Here is a 19,168-nt window from a genome sequence, read left to right on the forward strand (position 1 = left end):
AAAATAACAGCAGCAAGTCCCACTGGTCAGCCTGGGGCAGTCGTTCAGCTTAAAAAAAAAAACAACACGGCAACTCCCGAACTGCTGAACGAGCGAATCTCAACGGAGGCGAGGTTAGGGAGGGGAAGAAATCGGCGGCAATTCTGCATTTATTGCTCGTCCCTAATCGCCTCAAGATGGTGGTGCCCTGGGGCGGATTAACTGCGAGGCAGCCCCAGGCCCACCAATGAACGCAAGCCCATCAAATAAATGTAGGCAAAAAATATAACGCCTCTCAAATCAGCTGAATAGAATGGACAATAAGAGAGAAACAACAAGACCGAGGGAAATAGATTCACTTGTTTATACCGATATACAGAAATACCGATATACACTCATGTACCGATATACAGAAATACCGATATACACTCATGTACCGATATACAGAAATACCGATATACACTCATGTACCGATATACAGAAATACCGATATACACTCATGTACCGATATACAGAAATACCGATATACACTCGTACCGATATACAGATGTACCGATAAACACTCATGTACCGATATACAAAAATACCGATATACACTCCTGTACTGATATACAGATGTACCGATAAACACTCATGTACCGATATACAGAAATACCGATATACACTCATGTACCGATATACAGATGTACCGATAAACACTCATGTACCGATATACAGAAATACCGATAAACACTCGTACCTATATACAGAAGTACCTATATAAATTCATGTACCCGTACATATATACACTACTGTACTGATATACAGAACAGAATATGTATCAGTCTCTTTTCTTTCACATGTTAGTGAGAGAAATTTGAATATATGCATCGGAATCTAGTATTGCGATTGTATAGAAGCAGAATATATACCTAACTGATACAGAATATCTGCTTTCATTGTTGAATATACCGGCCTGTGTTTCCATACTCAGAATCAGAATCATACACATGATGTAATGACCATGGACACACGTAACTATCGGCCCATTTGGATCCGTTTGCCCCAGGCCCATCCAGCCCTGGGGGTGGTTATGGAATCACAGAAATTTACAGCACGGAAGGAGGCCATTCGGCCCATCGTGTCCGTGCCGGCCGACCAAGAGCTACCCAGCCTAATCCCACTTTCCAGCTCTGGGTCTGTAGCCCTGTAGGTTACGGCACTTCAAGTACACATCTAAGTACTTTTCTCTCCAGTGCGATCACATCTTTCCTGTAATGTGGTGACCAGAACTGCACGCAGTACTCCAGTTGTGGCCTAACCAGTGTTTTCTCCAGTTCAAGCATAACCTCCCTGCTCTCTTGTATTCTGTGCATCGGCTAATAAAGGCAAGTGGTGGTTCTTCTCCTGGAACCATTGCGGTTCCTGTGGCGATGGTGCTCCCACAAAGGTGTTCGGTCGGGAATTCCAAGAATTTAGCCCAGGGGAACAGAATAAGCTGGGCGAGTTGTTCCATTGCTGGCTGCAGCTGGCATGTTCCCCAGCCACAGTGTGCCGGTGGTACTTATTGAGTTCGGTGGTGGCTGTGTATCCCATCAGGCTCCTGGTGGATAAAAGAAAGACTTACATTTATATAGCGCCTTTCACGACCCCAGGATGTCCCAAAGCGCTTTACAGCCAACGAAGTAGTTTTTGAAGTGTTGTAACGTAGGAAATGCGGCAGCCAATTGTTAGTTAATAGCCCCACTCCTGACCTTTGGCAGGTTATTGTTGAAGCAGCTGAAGGTGGTTGAGCTGTGGATGTTGTCCCGACACACTCTGACAGCAGTGACCTGGAGCTGCGATGATTGCCGTGTGTGACTCCAACCCCTGCGGTGTTTCCCGGTGGGCGCCCAAATCACCTTTGTTTTGCTGGAACAAACTTGGCCAAATGACCCTCCTCGTCCGTGGCATTCAGCTCTTGCCTCCAAGCCTGGAGCCGAGTGGTTGTGGCAGAACCCAAACACGCAGGTTGTTGGTGACTCGATGTGCTTTGGTGGCACTGTTGATTAGAACATAAGAAATAGGAGCAGGCGTAGGCCATACGGCCCCTCGAGCCTGCTCCGGCATTCAATACGATCATGGCTGATCCGATCATGGACTCGGGTCCACTTTCCCGCCCGCTCCCCATAACCCTGTATTCCCTTATCGGTTAAGAAACTGTCTATCTCTGTCTTAAATTTATTCAATGTCCCAGCTTCCACAGCTCTCTGAGGCAGCGAATTCCACAGATTTACAACCCTCTGAGAGAAGAAATTCCTCCTCATCTCAGTTTTAAATGGGCGGCCCCTTATTCTAAGATTGTGCTCCCTAGTTCTAGTCATCCCCCATCAGTGGAAACATCCTCTCTGCATCCACCTTGTCGAGCCCCCTCATAATCTTATACGTTTCGATAAGATCACCTCTCATTCTTCTGAATTCCAATGAGTAGAGGCCCAACCTACTCAACCTTTCCTCAAAAGTTAACCCCCTCACCCCCGGAATCAACCGAGTGAACCTTCTTTAAAAAAGGAGGGAGAGAGAAAACAGGGAATTATAGACCGGTCAGCCTGACATCGGTAGTGGGTAAAATGATGGAATTAATTATTAAGGATGTCATAGCAGTGCATTTGGAAAGAGGTGACATGATAGGTCCAAGTCAGCATGGATTTGTGAAAGGGAAATTATGCTTGACAAATCTTCTGGAATTTTTTGAGGATGTTTCCAGTAGAGTGGACAAGGGAGAACCAGTTGATGTGGTATATTTGGACTTTCAGAAGGCGTTCGACAAGGTCCCACACAAGAGATTGATGTGCAAAGTTAGAGCACATGGGATTGGGGGTAGTGTGCTGACATGGATTGAGAACTGGTTGTCAGACAGGAAGCAAAGAGTAGGAGTAAATGGGTACTTTTCAGAATGGCAGGCAGTGACTAGTGGGGTACCGCAAGGTTCTGTGCTGGGGCCCCAGCTGTTTACACTGTACATTAATGATTTAGATGAGGGGATTAAATGTAGTATCTCCAAATTTGCGGATGACACTAAGTTGGGTGGCAGTGTGAGCTGCGAGGAGGATGCTGTGAGGCTGCAGAGCGACTTGGATAGGTTAGGTGAGTGGGCAAATGCATGGCAGATGAAGTATAATGTGGATAAATGTGAGGTTATCCACTTTGGTGGTAAAAACAGAGAGACAGACTATTATCTGAATGGTGACAGATTAGGAAAAGGGGAAGTGCAAAGAGACCTGGGTGTCGTGGTACATCAGTCATTGAAGGTTGGCATGCAGGTGCAGCAGGCGGTTAAGAAAGAAAATGGCATGTTGGCCTTCATAGCAAGGGGATTTGAGTACAGGGGCAGGGAGGTGTTGCTACAGTTGTACAGGGCATTGGTGAGGCCACACCTGGAGTATTGTGTACAGTTTTGGTCTCCTAACTTGAGGAAGGACATTCTTGCTATTGAGGGAGTGCAGCGAAGGTTCACCAGACTGATTCCCGGGATGGCAGGACTGACCTATCAAGAAAGACTGGATCAACTGGGCTTGTATTCACTGGAGTTCAGAAGAATGAGAGGGGACCTCATAGAAACATTTAAAATTCTGACGGGGTTAGACAGGTTAGATGCAGGAAGAATGTTCCCAATATTGGGGAAGTCCAGAACCAGAGGTCACAGTCTAAGGATAAGGGGTAAGCCATTTAGGACCGAGATGCGGAGGAACTTCTTCACCCAGAGAGTGGTGAACCTGTGGAATTCTCTACCACAGAAAGTTGTTGAGGCCAATTCACTAAATATATTCAAAAAGGAGTTAGATGAGGTCCTTACTACTAGGGGGATCAAGGGGTATGGCGAGAAAGCAGGAAGCGGGTACTGAAGTTGAATGTTCAGCCATGAACTCATTGAATGGCGGTGCAGGCTAGAAGGGCCGAATGGCCTACTCCTGCACCTATTTTCTATGTTTCTATGTTTCTCTGAACTGCCTCCAAAGCAAGTATATCCTTTCGTAAATATGGTTGATGACTTCTTCCACTGCTTTATTGATGACTAGGAGGAGGGTGATAGGGCAGTAATTGTCCTCTTTTGTGGACATGGCGTACCTGGGTAATTTTCCACATTGCTTGGTAAATATCATTGTCATTGCTGTTCTGGAATAGCTCGGCTCGGAGGCCATCGAGTTCTGGTATGAAGCTCTTAAGCTCCACAACCAGAGTTTTATCGAGGCTCGTAGCTTTTGCTGTGTCTGCTGTATTCAGCTACTGCTTAATGGAGCTCGGAGTGAACCACATTGGCTGGACATTAGCATCTTTGATGGTGGAGATCTCAGGTGGGATGTTGCTTCATAACAAGAAATAGGAGCAGGAGTAGGTCATTCGGCCCCTCGAGCCTACTCCACCATTCAGTAAGATCTATGTACTGACACCTGGGAGTCCCCGGCCAAAGACCAGTCCGCCCTAAGTGGAGGAAGTGCATCCGGGAGGGTTCTGAGCACCTCGAGTTTCATCGCCGAGAGCGTGCAGAAAGCAAGCGCAGGCAGCGGAAGGAGCGTGCGGCAAACCTGTCCCACCCTCCCCTTCCCTCAACCATTGTCTGTCCCACCTGTGACGGGGACTGTGGCTCTCGTATTGGACTGTTCAGCCACCTAAGGATTCATTTTAAGAGTGGAAGCAAGTCTTCCTCGATTCCGAGGGACTGCCTATGATGATGAAGTGCTATTCTATGATTCTACGTTCTGGCAAAAATCGTTGTGGTATTGGGATTGTGCACTTGGTCTGTCTCGGTGTTGTTGGAATCCAGTGTTATAATGAGAAATCTTGTTGCAGGTTTTAGTACAACTGTATTTTAACAAGGGTCTTGTGCGGCCCTCCGTGAATGCAGTCTAAATGTGACTGGCCTGATCCTTATCGGCACTGTCGCGAAAATTGGAGTGGAACTTAGAAACCACAGGTTAATCCATTTGACTGCTGAGTTCATAAGAAGTTGGATGGTTTCCTACGAACTGTTCTGTCAGGCTGCTCCATCTGTTTCCTCGGAGGTCTGAAATGTGCTCATTTCTCTCGGCAAGTTGCAGGCTCCTTCAGATGTTGTTTCCCCCACACCTCCACCCAGTACACACGTTTGAACTAAAAATAAAACGTGCCCCCAGAATTCAGTCAGAGACCAAAAAGCACAGAGTTCTAATGTCAAGCAAAGTTGTAATTCACTTGTTTGTAACGGTCTCTCGAAGTTCCTTTGTTTGAGATCCTTAATTTTGGCCAAAACAGCGGCTGAAAGAAACTGGCGAAATGCAGATAGAAAGACTCAAATGATATCTGGAAAGGGAGGAAAAAGGTGATTGGACAAAAATTAGGGTCAGAAAGAAGATCAGTAAAACACAGGACAAAATCAACCAACTGAAACGGGGTCAAAATGTCAAGATAAAAATGTTAAGGATGCTTTGGAAAGCCCCTGAACTCTTCGCCTTTTGTTTCGATAACATTCATTCATGTATGTAATGACTTTTCTGCTGGGTATATAGCAGGGAGAGAGAGAGAGAGAAAAAAAAATACTCATTGTGCAAACAAAGCTACTGGGTTTGTGGATGGAATCAGAAAATATAATCAGTAAAACGCTGGTTAAAAATCCCAGAATTTCACTAATAAACCCGAGTTTAATTTGGTTACGATATACCAGTCGTCATTTCAATGATACAGCCTTACACAGTCTCCCTTCTCTGCTGCCCTACTCCTTACCTCCCCCCCACTGCCCCGCAGAGAACAACTTTCAAAGTTTCTGGTCGACTGACTCTTCGAGGTCCGAAGCAAATCTTTCACACTGCGACGCTTCCTTTGTTTCTGAAGGTCCAGCCTGGTTCAGTTTGGAAATCCACCCCCCCACCCCCCATCTCTCGCGCAAATAGAGGGAGCTTATACCGGAACAGATGTTGGACAAATAAACTGGTTAACTTTTCAGGCAGCCAAGTCATCCAGGTGTTAATGCCAGCCAGGTGTTGATGTATGGTTTGCTGTATTCTGTAAAGGCTTGAACGAAGACAGGAGTGGGCTGTGTGGCGATAAGAGCAACTATACAGGTCCTTCACACACTGAAATCCCCTGTTTAACTACCCAATTATACTGCATCAAACTCAACGGGTCTCCACAGCAGTGAACAAGCCAGACGTGCAATGTTTAGCGAGCTGCAGCTACCAAAGCTGCCTCCTTCTCCCTCTCCCCCCACTTTAGGACATGTTGTGATCCTTTATATAGAAATGATCCAACTAAATCTGATTGCTTGCAGTTGCGAAACACATTACTTTTTCAACCACAGTAAGAAGCTTGTGACGATATAAAACATGCATTCCTGATCATGTGTGTTGTTAAAGTTTAAAAATGTGTTCACTTGATCCTGAATGTGTTGCCACATCTTGCAGTGAACGTTGTTGGGTACTTTCTATGCCCCCTGTTTTTGGAAGGGGTTCCTCGTTTGAAACTGATGTCGCTGGTGTTTCTACAATCCCCACCATGTTGTCTTAAGTGAGCTAAGTACATCTTGGTACATAACATAAGATTTAGGAGCAGGAGTCGGCCATTCAGCCCCTCGAGCCTGCCCCGCCATTCAATAAGATCACGGCTGATCGTCGACCTCAACTCCACTTTCCCGCCCAATCCCCATATCCCGATTCCCTTAAAATCCAAAAATCTATCGCTCTCCGTCTTGAATATACTCAACGACTGAGCCTCCACAGCCCTCTGGGGCAGAGAATTCCAAAGATTCACCACCCTCTGAGTGAAGAAGTTTCTCCTCATCTCAGTCCTAAATGGCCGACCCCTTATCCTGAGACTGTGACCCCCTAGCATTCACCCAGCATCTACCCCTGTTAGGCCTTGTAAGAGTTTTATATGTGGGAATCTTGAGTGTAACTTTATTGATTCTGTGCCGTTGCCACAATTGTAAGATGTGTGGGTACGTGTGATGTGGTGCAAGAACCAGGAAGGAAAGTGCCTGCTCTCCCGCCCACTTAACTTAATTTAAAGCCTCCAGTATGTTTCGAGGAAGGACTGGAGGAGATGGAAGGAAATAATGAGCAACTAACTCAAAATGCTGAGCCTGGGGGAGAAGGCAGGGCCTGACAAGATCCAGTATAGGCTGTAATGTATGCACGTGCGAGCATGCTCTCAGACCTGTGGAGCTGTTGCACCATGAGTGGCTTAGCCAGTGAGGACTGCGCGAGCTCCGAAATGTAAAAACATCCATGCATTAAAAATAACAAGCCTCACAGAACAAACTGCAGCGAAAGAAAGAAAGACTTGCATTTATACAGCGCCTTTCACAACCACCGGACGTCTCAAAACACTTTGCAGCCAATGAAGTACTTTTGGAGTGTAGTCACTGTTGTCATGCAGGAAATACGAATGCCAATTTGCACACAGCAAGCTCCCACAATAATGATCAGGTGATGCTGATTGAGGGATAAATATTAGCCCCAGGACACCGGGGAGAACTCTGCTATACTTCTTCGAAATAGTGCCATGGGATCTTTTACATCCACCTGAGAGAGCAGAAGGGGCCTCGGTTTATCGTCTCATCCGAAAGACAGCACCTCCGACAGTGCGGCGCTCCCTCAGCACTGCCCCTCCGACAGTGCGGCGCTCCCTCAGCACTGCCCCTCCGACAGTGCGGCGTTCCCTCAGCACTGCCCCTCCGACAGTGCGGCGCTCCCTCAGTACTGCCCCTCCGACAGTGCGGCGCTCCCTCAGCACTGCCCCTCCGACAGTGCGGCGCTCCCTCAGCACTGCCCCTCCGACAGTGCGGCGTTCCCTCAGCACTGCCCCTCCGACATTGCGGCGCTCCCTCAGCACTGCCCCTCCGACAGTGCGGCGCTCCCTCAGTACTGCCCCTCCACAGTGCGGCGCTCCCTCAGCACTGCCCCTCCGACAGTGCGGCGCTCCCTCAGCACTGCCCCTCCGACAGTGCGGCGCTCCCTCAGCACTGCCCCTCCGACAGTGCGGCGCTCCCTCAGCACTGCCCCTCCGACAGTGCGGCGCTCCCTCAGCACTGCCCCTCCGACAGTGCGGCGTTCCCTCAGCACTGCCCCTCCGACAGTGCGGCGCTCCCTCAGCACTGCACTGGGAGTGTCGGCCTAGAGTTTTTGTGCTCAAGTCCCTGGAGTGGGAACCCACAACCTTCTGACTCCGAGGTGAGAGTGCTACCCACTGAGCCACGGCTGGCATGAACTTACACCGCTTATGGGGGTAATGTTGGTCATGACTTTTGGTCACGAGCTGTTGCATTGCCACCATTTATATCGGGCGATCTCTACTTGCAGAAAACTGCTTTATAAAAATATTTTGGCATCATTCACTCCCCCCCACCCCCACCCCACCGCACCCAATACAGAATCCCAATGTTATCTCACAGCAGCTAACCTAGGTCCAGTGACATCAGTCTGGACTGAGATATTTTGGATGGTGCCGAGTGTTGATGAATAATTATACTGGATCTCTCTCGCAGGTCTGCCTGACGTGTTTATACTGGATCTCTCTCGCAGGTCTGCCTGACGTGTTTATACTGGATCTCTCTCGCAGGTCTGCCTGACGTGTTTATACTGAATCTCTCTCGCAGGTCTGCCTGACGTGTTTATACTGAATCTCTCTCGCAGGTCTGCCTGACGTGTTTATACTGGATCTCTCTCGCAGGTCTGCCTGACGTGTTTATACTGGATCTCTCTCGCAGGTCTGCCTGACGTGTTTATACTGAATCTCTCTCGCAGGTCTGCCTGACGTGTTGCCCGCGGGATGTGATGGTGCGGATCGATCAGTTCTGTCGGACACGCAACATCAAGTTTTTTGCTGGTGATGTCTTCGGTTACCACGGTTACATGTTTGCCGATTTGGGAGAGCATGAGTTTGTGGAGTAAGTTCAAATGATCAAATTGCTTCTTTCCATAAATGTATCTCGACTGATTTTGCTTGGGTATAGTGAATTCCCGGTAAGGTATTTTCTCTTTCTTTCCCCCCCCCCCCCCCCCCTTGAAAATGCCGTTTGTAGCTAAAGTCACAGTGACACCACTGTGCATCACCCTCAGCTTTCTCCTCGGCCTCCCTGCGACCTCTGACATGGTGGATCACACCATTGTCCTCCAAAGCCTCTCCTCCATCGTCCAGCTCAATTCGATTGCCCCCTCCTGGCTCCAGCCTTCATCGTGGCCAGACTATGTCCAATAATGGGGTCTCTTCGTGCCCAGAGCACCCCCCCACGATGAGTTCCGGTTGAGCTTTGCTTTTGTAATAGCTTTCAACAAGGACTATTCACAACCAGGACTATTCACAACCAGGACTATTCACAAGAGAACGCCAAGTGGGAGACATAAACCACCCGGGGAATATCCAGTTGATTTGGTACAATGAAGCAATGATTGTCTTGTAGAAACAATTAAGAAAGCAAATGGTATGTTGGCCTTTATTACAAGAGGATTTGAGTATAAGAGTAAAAGACGTCTTACAGCAATTATATCGGGTCCTGGTGAGACCACACCTGGAGTATTGTGTACAGTGTCGTTCTCCTTACCTAAGGAAGGATATACTTGCCATAGAGGGAGTGCAACAAAGGTTCACCAGACTGATTCCTGGGATGGGGGGTTTGTCCTATGAGGAGAGATTGAGCAGACTAGGCCAATATTCTCTCGAGTTTAGAAGAATGAGAGGTGATCTCATTGAAACATAGAAAATTCTTACAGGGCTTGACCGTGTAGATGCAGGGAGGATGTTTCCCCCGGGCTGGGGAGTCGAGAACCAGGGGTCACAGTCTCAGGATAAGGCCGCATTTAGGACTGAGATGAGAAGAAACTTCTTCACTCAGAGGGTGGTGAATCTCTGGAGTTCTCTCCCCCAGAGAGCTGATGCTCAGTCGTTGAGTATATTCAAGACAGAGACCGATAGATTTTTGGATATTGAGGGAATCGAGGGATATGGGGACAGTGCAGGAAAGTGTTGAGGTCAAAGATCAGCCGTGATCTTATTGAATGGTGGAGCAGGCTCGAGGGGCCGAATGGCCGACTCCTGCTCCTATTTCTTATGTTTTTAAGATGGAAATATGTTCAAGCATTGAAAACGTAACCAGCAGCTGATTCTAATCTCCTTTGAAATTTTCCTCAGAGAGAAGCAGAAGGTGGTTAAAATTGGGCCGGGTGAGGAAGATGGACCTAAAGCTAAAAAAGTGAAGATTGATCTGAATGAAACCACCTTGATCAAAAAGGTATGTGAATCACACGATTGAATCTGCTTCCACCCCCCTTTCGGGCCGTGACTCCCAGATCATAACTCGCTGCACAAAAAGCAAACCCCCCCCCCCCCGCCCGGTTCTTTTACAAGTTTGTGCCTTGACACAGATTTAAGTTAATTAAATTTCGCTGTTTGTGGGAGCTTGCTGTGCAGAAATTATCTGCCGCGTTTGCTACATTACAGCAGTGACTACACTTCAAAAACTACTCCGTTGGCTGGACATTCATCCATCCCGCCCGCTGGTCGTGACGGGCGCTATCGGAAACACGGCAGTCTTGTTTACGCACAGCAAGCTCCCACAAACAGCTAAATTTAATTCACTTAAATCTGCGTCAAACGCACAAACCACTGTAAATCTGAGTAAAAAAACAAAACTTGTTGGAAATACTCAGTGGGTCAGGCAGCACCTGTGGAGAGAGAAACACAGAGTTAACGTTTCAGGTCGATGACCCATCGTCAGAATGCCCATCACTAAAGTAATGCTGTAATTTTGACTCTTGGGAATAAGGGTAGATGGGGCATCCAATTATTTAGCCAGATTTGGAAGGAGTGGAGTTAAGATGCTTCTGATTAAGTTGTTTGATGTATTGATCCGTAGAGCAGTCTGGACATTCATACATCACTTCAGGTATCACATGTAAAATAAACCTGTGGTTCCCTCTTCTGTAAAGTATGTTTAAAAAAGTCATTTTCAATTTACAGGGAAACTTTCCTGAAATCAGACTTTCTTTTATATAAAACAAAAGAGAGAAAATTGGTTGTAGTGTATTTGCTCCATGGATTCTTTGCTTAAGAATTCACAGCTACACATTTGCTGTGAAGAACTAGCTGGTTTATTAACAAAGGTTTAGCAATCAAACTGAACACAACTGGTTCATCCACCAGGCTCACAACTGCACACCTCGTCGTGGATCCCCCGAACCCAACTGGCCGGGGTTTTATTGAGTCTTGTGAACATCACGTGACTGGCTCAGCCACTCACAGTGCAACAGCTCTACAACTATTTTTGGAAAACATAAAATTAAGTGCCCCCTTATTAAGAGGGGCAATAGGACCGACAAATTAAACTTTGGAACATTAAACCAATAAAATTTAGAGTTGGTTGCCGGGGGTGATGATGCACTCCAGTCCCTCCGGCGCCCACCTCTCGCGGAAGGCCGCGAGCGTACCGGTGGACACCGCGTCCTCCATCTCCAGGGACACCCTGGCTCGGATGTAACCGCGGAAGAGAGGCAGGCAGTCGGGCTGAACGACCGCCCGCTGCCTGGACCGGTTGATGACCACCTTGGCCAGGCCCAGGAGCAGTCCTACGAGGAGGCCCTCCGACCTACGACAGCTCCACAAGCCTGTGAGCATGTTCACAGGTGCTTACGTTACATCGGTCATTTCCTCTGGTTCCTTCTGACCTCGAGTTGACTTCAGGATCAACTGAACAGCATTTAGCTTCTAATCGACCTCAGGAAGGCACAGTGCTGAGATCGCTGCGCCCTTAAATGGGCTCCCAAGGTGGTACACTGCTGCACTGCAGAATAGCTCATTGTGCCTGGTGGGGTGCTCTTGTCCTGAAATAATTAGCCCTCACTTGCCATGAGCAAAGTCACGAGAGATCAGCTAGAATAGGAAGAAAGACTTGAATTTATATAGCGCCTTTCACAACCACCGGAGCTCCCCCCCCCCCCCCCCCCCCAAGAGGTTTACAGCTGACTAAGTACTTTTTGGAGTGTAGGCACTGTTGTAATGTGGGAAACGCGAAAGCCAATTTGCGCACAGCAAGCTCCCACAAACAGCAACGTGATAATGACCAGATCATCTGTTTTGTTATGTTGATTCATGGATAAATATTGGCCCCCGGACACCGGGGATAACTCCCTTTCTCTTCTTCGAGGAGGAATTTCTTTACTCGGAGGGGGGTGAATCTTTGGAATTCTCTGCCCCAGAGGGCTGTGGAGGCTCAGTCGTTGAGTATATTCAAGGCTGGGATCGAGAGATTTTTGGAATCTCGGGGAATCGAGGGATCGGGCGGGAAAGTGGAGTTGAGGTCGAAGATCAGCCATGATCTCATTGAATGGCGGAGCAGGCTCGAGGGGCCGAATGGTCGACTCCTGCTCCTAATTATTATGTTCTTATGTTTTTTGGCTTGAGTGTTTTTAAGTATATGTGACTTAAAAGGAGGCTGCAGACTGCAGTATTGTTCATGTTGTGCCAGTGTCTTAAGTAGCCGACTGTAAGCTGAATGTAAATCCGCTGACACTGTCTGGCTTGTTGGTCTTTAGAGGGACTTCGGGGATCTTGTTGAGTTCCAGAAATTCCGTATTTGGCTCGTGGTTGGTTATATGAAACCTGCATTCTGGGAACGCCCGTGCGGTATAAAATCACCTTAGGCTGGATTTCCAGCTTTGCTGGTTTCGGGGCGGTAAAGTTAGCGCCCGGGAACAGTTTGCGCCTCAGTCAGTAACATTGGGCAGCTGGGCCCTGAGTGTGGAGCGCAGCACTAAGGGAGGCGCTGTACACCTCTCTTGGGGCGTTAGCATGGGAAACTCCCGGGCCGGGAGCGCTCCTGGGGAGAAATAAAAACCTGGAAAAAAAACCACAACAACATTCCCAAAACATTGGCCACGCCACCAGCAACACAAATTGCAAAGAAAGTTCAAAGAACAAACAATCACACTTGCCTCAGGACGGCATTACTGGCTTCTCTGCCGTCGGTATAAGATTGACCGCCTGTTTCCCCAGGCGGTCGCCGTGGGGCGCTACAGGCCGGCGGTGTCGTAATCAGGGGCATTGCACACCAGTGCTGCTCTTCCGGGCGGTAGTGTTCCGTGCCGCCGCAAATGCAGCCCCGAAACCCCCCCCCCCCCACCCCTCGCGGGGCACTGGAGGCTGACCGCCCGCCCAGAATATCTCATTGCCGCCGTCCTCCGGGGCGAAAAACAGCGAAAATCCGCCCCACGTAAGTTGCAAAACTTTATTCCATCTTTCTTCACGTTGTTGGGGAGGGGGGCGCCATGTGGGAATCTCTGATGGAAGGCAGCATTGTCTCTCACAGTAACTGCGGTTAACCAGGGCTGACGGGATAAGTGTCAGAATGATTAAAGGATCGCTGTGCAATGCTGAGCACTCGAGGGAAATTCCCATCCCTTTGTGTGCTGGGTGAGGTTAATAGGATCGTTTGTCAAGGAATTCTGAATGCACTCTGGAATTCCCCTCCCAGTCCAGTGGTGACTATCCCCCGCTCCCGTGATAAACACAGCTGAATACACATTCTGCAACAATTCCTGGCCCAAGATTTGGATGCATAAATCTTTCCAGCAGTGAGAATTCCCAAATTTTGCAAACCATTGATCAGGATTCTTAAAATTTCACACATTTTGCCGTGCATAATTGCATGCAAAATCTTTTGAGCCAAATGCAGTTTCACCAGAGCTCCTCCCCAAGTCTACAATAGAACCAGAGACATTTACAGCAGGGAAGGAGGCCATTCGGCCCATCGTATCCGTGCCGGCCAACCAAGAGCTACCCAGCCTAATCCCACTTTCCAGCTCTGGGTCCGTAGCCCTGTAGGTTACGGCACTTCAGGTGCACATCCAGGTACTTTTTAAATGTGGTGAGTGTTTCTGCCTCTACCACTCTTTCAGGCAGTGAGTTCCAGACCCCCACCACCCTGTGGGTGAAAGCATTTCCCCTCTAAACCTCCCCCCAATTACTTTAAATCTATGCCCCCTGGTTGTTGACCCCTCTGCTAAGGGAAATAGGTCCTTCCTATCCACTCAATCTCAGCCCCTCATTATTTTATATACCTCAATAAGGTCTCCCCTCAGCCTCCTCTGTTCCAAAGAAAACAACCCCAGCCTATCCAATCTTTCCCCATTGCTAAAATTCTCCAGTCCAGGTAACATCCTCGTAAATCTCCTCTGTACCCTCTCCAGTGCAATCACATCTTTCCTGTAATGTGGTGACCAGAACGGCACACAGTCTCTCTTTTAGGCAGTCCCTCGTATCGAGGATGACTTGTTTCTACGCCAAACAGGGATGAGTTCACAGGTGTTTCAATGAAGGACCTAATATTCCAGATCCTGAACTAAATCCTGAAGGGTGGAAGATGCCTGTGGGTGGATTGTTTTAACGTGGGGTGACCGTTGCACACCAGCCACCACACGGGCTTGACAGAGTGAGGTCTTGGTCCAGTGGCAAGGGTTAACCAGAGACGACTGGAGACCAGCTCTGCTGCACGGACCCAGTGCGCGCACATATCGCACAGTGTGGGCTGGGCCCGTGCTGCCCCTGGGCCCTCGCCTCTCCTGGGCCCTCGCCTCTCCTGGGCCCCGAACTCATCGTTCTATGACCACTCGCTGCTCCTTCGCCCAACCTCGTACCTGCCCTCGCACCAAGACACACGTACACACTCACACAGATGTGTGCGCGTGTCTGTGTGCACACAGTACTCTAGCTGTGCCTTGACTAGTGTTTTATATAGCTCAAGCATAACCTCCCTACTCTTGTATTCTGTGTTGTATACTCCCACAACAAATGTTAATTGAGTTTTTGTGTGTGGTATTTATGCCTCCGCCACTGTGAGCATCATTTCACGCACATATTGATCGCCAAGCCCCAAGCAGCCTCCTTCTCTGAATTCTGCATTTTAGTATTTAACTTTAATGGCCAAAGGAAATTGAACTTTTTAAAAAAGTGTCTGTGTGAGATGTGTCGCACTTTCACAACACATCAGCGCTTCGCACTGAGAGGGTGCACAATTGCCCAGTAACTGGATAAGCCATTGAATGCCAACCTGTAGATCATAAGTCAGTGAGTGTGGCCAGCTTACTGCACTCGCGTCCTGTCAATGTGGACAATTACCTGATGCTGTGGAGCACAGTATGAAAGCAAGGATCCCTTTCTCTTCGGGGCTGATGAATAGGAGGCTGCAATCGATGATTTAGTTCATAAGAACATACGAAATAGGAGCAGGAGTCGGCCATTCGGCCCCTCGAGCCTGCTCCCCCATTCAATGAGATCACGGCTGATCTTCGACCTCAACTCCACTTTCCCGCCCGATCCCCATATCCCTTGATTCTCCTCGAGCCCAAGAATCTGTTTATCTCAGCCTTGAATATACTCAATGACTGAGCCTCCACAGCCCTCTGGGGCAGAGAATTCCAAAGATTCACCACCTTCTGAGTGAAGAAATTCCTCCTCATCTCAGTCCTAAATGGCCGACCCCTTATCCTGAGGCTGTGACCCCTGGTTCTAGACTCCCCAGCCCCGGGGGAAACATCCTCCCTGCATCTACCCTGTCAATCCCCCTCAGAGTCTTACATGTTTCAATGAGATTACCTCCCATTCTTCTAGAATCCAGAGATATAAGCCCAATCTAAGAAAGAAAGAAAAAGACTTACATTTATATAGCGCCTTTCACGGCCACTGGACATTTCAGCGCTTTACAGCCAATTAAGTACTTTTGAAGTGTAGTCACTGTTGTAATGTGGGAAATGCGACAGTCAATTTGCGCACAGCAAGCTCCCACACACAGCAACATGTTAATGACCCAGATAATCTGGGTTTTTTTGTGATGTTGATTGAGGGGTAAATATTGACCAGGACAGCGGGGATAACTCCCCTGCTTTTCTTCGAAATAGTGCCATGGGATCTTTTACATCCACCTGAGAGAGAGAGAGCGAGAGCATTCGGAGCCTTGGTTTGGACCCCATCCGAAAGACAGCACTTTCAACAATGCAGTACTGCCCCTCCGACAGTGCGGCGCTCCCTCAGTACTGCCCCTCCGACAGTGCGGCGCTCCCTCAGCGCTGCCCTTCCGACAGTGCGGCGCTCCCTCAGCACCGCCCCTCCGACAGTGCGGCGCTCCCTCAGCACCGCCCCTCCGACAGTGCGGCGCTCCCTCAGCGCTGCACTGGGAGTGTCAGCCTGGATTTTTGTGCTCAGGTCCCTGGAGTGGGACTTGAACCCACGACCTCCTGACTCAGAGACGAGAATGCTGCCCGCTGAGCCACGGCTGACAAATTGGAGCCACGCTGGCTAATGGCCCTGGGCCTTGGACAATTGGACATGTACTTGAAGAGGACTAATTTGCAGGGCTCCAGGGGGAAAGCAAGGGGAGTGGGGCGATTCGCCTCGCTCTTTCAAAGAGCCGGCACAGATTTTCCTTCCGTGCTGTACATAAGAACATAAGAATTAGGAACAGGAGTAGGCCATCTAGCCCCTCGAGCCTGCTCCGCCATTCAACAAGATCATGGCTGATCTGGCCGTGGACTCAGCTCCACTTACCCGCCCTCTCCCCGTAACCCTTAATTCTCTTATTAGTTAAAAATCTATCTATCTGTGACTTGAATACATTCAATGAGCTAGCCTCAACTGCTTCCTTAGGCAGAGAATTCCACAGATTCTCAACCCTCTGGGAGAAGAAATTCCTTCTCAACTCGGTTTTAAATTGTCTCCCCCGTATTTTGAGGCTGTGCCCCCTAGTTCTAGTCTCCCCGACCAGTGGAAACAACCTCTCTGCCTCTATCTTGTCTATCCCTTTCATTATTTTAAATGTTTCTATAAGATCACCCCTCATCCTTCTGAACTCCCAACGAGTAAAGACCCAGTCTACTCAATCTATCATCATAAGGTAACCCCCCCTCATCTCCGGAATCAGCCTAGTGAATCGTCTCTGTGCCCCCTCCAAAGCCAGTATATCCTTCCTTAAGTAAGGTGACCAAAACTGCACGCAGTACTCCAGGTGCGGCCTCACCAATACCTTATACAGTTGCAGAAGGACCTCCCTGCTTTTGTACTCCATCCCTCTCGCAATGAAGGCCAACATTCCATTCGCCTTCCTGATCACCTGCAGCACCTGCAAACTAACCTTTTGGGATGACCCCCAGGTCCCTCTGCACCGCAGCATGTTGTAATTTCTCCCCATTCAAATAGTATTCCCTTTTTTTGTTTTTTTTCCCAAGGTGCTGTAAGATTCTATGACTAGCCAACTGGCCTTCATTAAACCAGTTTGGAATAGATTGGCATGCTGGCTCAAACGGCTTCGTGACACTCTTTTCCAATCCTTGAAGTTTGAGGCATTGCTTCTCAACCCATAATGAATTCACTTTGTTTTACAAAAGCGTAACTCTAAATCTGAAAATCCTTTCGATGGTTGACCTGTGTGCTTCTGACCTGTAACTCCACTTAACCGCGAGGCTTTGTCGGAACTCATGTCTTCAGTTCAGCATCCTGGAATGACTCCTCAACAAACCTATTTATTAAAAAAAACACCAGCTCTTCAACGTTCCTGAAGGCATTGACTCTCCGCAGGTCAACAGTTCCAAGGTCAACAGGGCCGCTGGTGACTGAATAAAGTCAAAATCTGCTTTTGTTGCTCAGGAGCTCAGAATTTGTACTCGTGTTGTTTTTGCAGTGCTCTCCACTTACTTCCATAAGAATGGGACGACAGTAAGTAAGAAAGAAAACAAGGAAGAAAACAAACCTACCTACCTGGATTTATATCGCGCCTTTCACGACCACCGGGAGTCTCAAAGCGCTTTACAGCCAATGAAGTACTTTTTGGAGTGTAGTCACTGTTGTAATGTAGGAAGTGCAAAGGGAGCCAACTGGTTTACAGTGACTGAATCAGTCAAGTCTGTTTGTATTGCGTGGTGCTCCCAACCTTTCCTGCCATGTTTTGGTGACATCAATGTGATAGTGACCAGATCATCTGTTTCAGTGATGTTGATTGAGGGATAAATATTGGTCCCAGGACACCGGGGAGAACTCCCCTGCTCTTCTTCGAAATAGTGCCACAGGATCTTTTACGTCCACCTGAGAGAGCAGACGGGGCCTCGGTTTAGCGTCTCATCCGAAAGGCGACCCCTCTGACAGTGCGGCGCTCCCTCAGCACTGCCCCTCCGACAGTGCGGCGCTCCCTCAGCACTGCCCCTCCGACAGTGCGGCGCTCCCTCAGCACTGCCCCTCCGACAGTGCGGCGCTCCCTCAGCACTGCCCCTCCGACAGTGCGGCGCTCCCTCAGCACTGCCCCTCCGACAGTGCGGCACTCCCTCAGCACTGCCCCTCCGACAGTGCGGCACTCCCTCAGCACTGCCCCTCCGACAGTGCAGCACTCCCTCAGCACTGCCCCTCCGACAGTGCAGCACTCCCTCAGTACTGCACTGGAAGTGTCGGCCTAGATTGCAGGACTATTTTGAGCTTTAGAACTCTAGGGTGAAGTACTGGTGGTTACAGGTCTGTCGCTGAATGTGCTAATAATTCCGGGTGTTCACCGTGTTGCACAAGAAGTCAATTTGCTCCAATTGATTTTCCCAATATTGTAAACAAGACACGGCAGCATTATAATGGTCATTCTCCCATTTATCCTGCTGTGACGAGCGACAGTATTGAAGTTTTTCGTTCTGTACCTGTCTGACTGCAGGCTGGGGTGTGCGTTTAGTCGACTGCCCCTACAAGTTCGAGTTAACGCCCGAGAGCTGTTGTGTGCTGCAGGGTGAGAGGGACTGGGTGTCCTGAAGCTGAAGTCAGAGTCCTCCGTGAAAGGCTGGCTGGAAATAACCAAATGGGCAACAGACAAGAAATCTAGGCCTAGAAATTGGGTACCGCCCCGTTTGGAGGTGGTAACATCCGGGAGGCGGGACATCTTTGTTGAAGTCCCGCCCCGTTTGCTAAATTCGGGTTACCGCTGAGCGGCCCAGTGCCACAGCACGCTGCCGCGTACGAGGGGCTCTTCCCTCCATTAAAGGGGACAGCCCAGGCAGCACACACTGCATCGGAGGAACCCGTCGACCTGGACCAGCGGGAAGCGGTACCGGGCTGAGCGATCGCGGCACTGCCCCCCCCCCCCACGACCAAAGGGCAACCGGAACCCATGGCATGGGAAACGGCGGGTTGTGTTTTCTCCGCAGCGGCCGAACCGCCTCCCCTTTAAATCTCGTTGCCCCGGTAG

At 49.0% G+C, this 19,168-nt stretch overlaps 1 protein-coding gene across 1 annotated transcript in view; it reads left to right on the top strand.

Annotated features, from left to right (window-relative positions):
• sae1 (SUMO1 activating enzyme subunit 1) overlaps positions 1-19,168 on the top strand; it is a 151,818-nt gene that overhangs the window by 25,964 nt on the left and 106,686 nt on the right. Inside the window, exons 4-5 of the mRNA XM_070867669.1 lie at positions 8,715-8,857; positions 10,099-10,198. Of these exons, the coding sequence (XP_070723770.1) occupies positions 8,715-8,857; positions 10,099-10,198 (243 nt within the window). The remainder of the gene's footprint in view (positions 1-8,714; positions 8,858-10,098; positions 10,199-19,168) is intronic.

This window comes from Pristiophorus japonicus, chromosome 26 (assembly GCF_044704955.1).
Source record: "Pristiophorus japonicus isolate sPriJap1 chromosome 26, sPriJap1.hap1, whole genome shotgun sequence".
NCBI classification, from domain to species: domain Eukaryota; kingdom Metazoa; phylum Chordata; class Chondrichthyes; family Pristiophoridae; genus Pristiophorus; species Pristiophorus japonicus.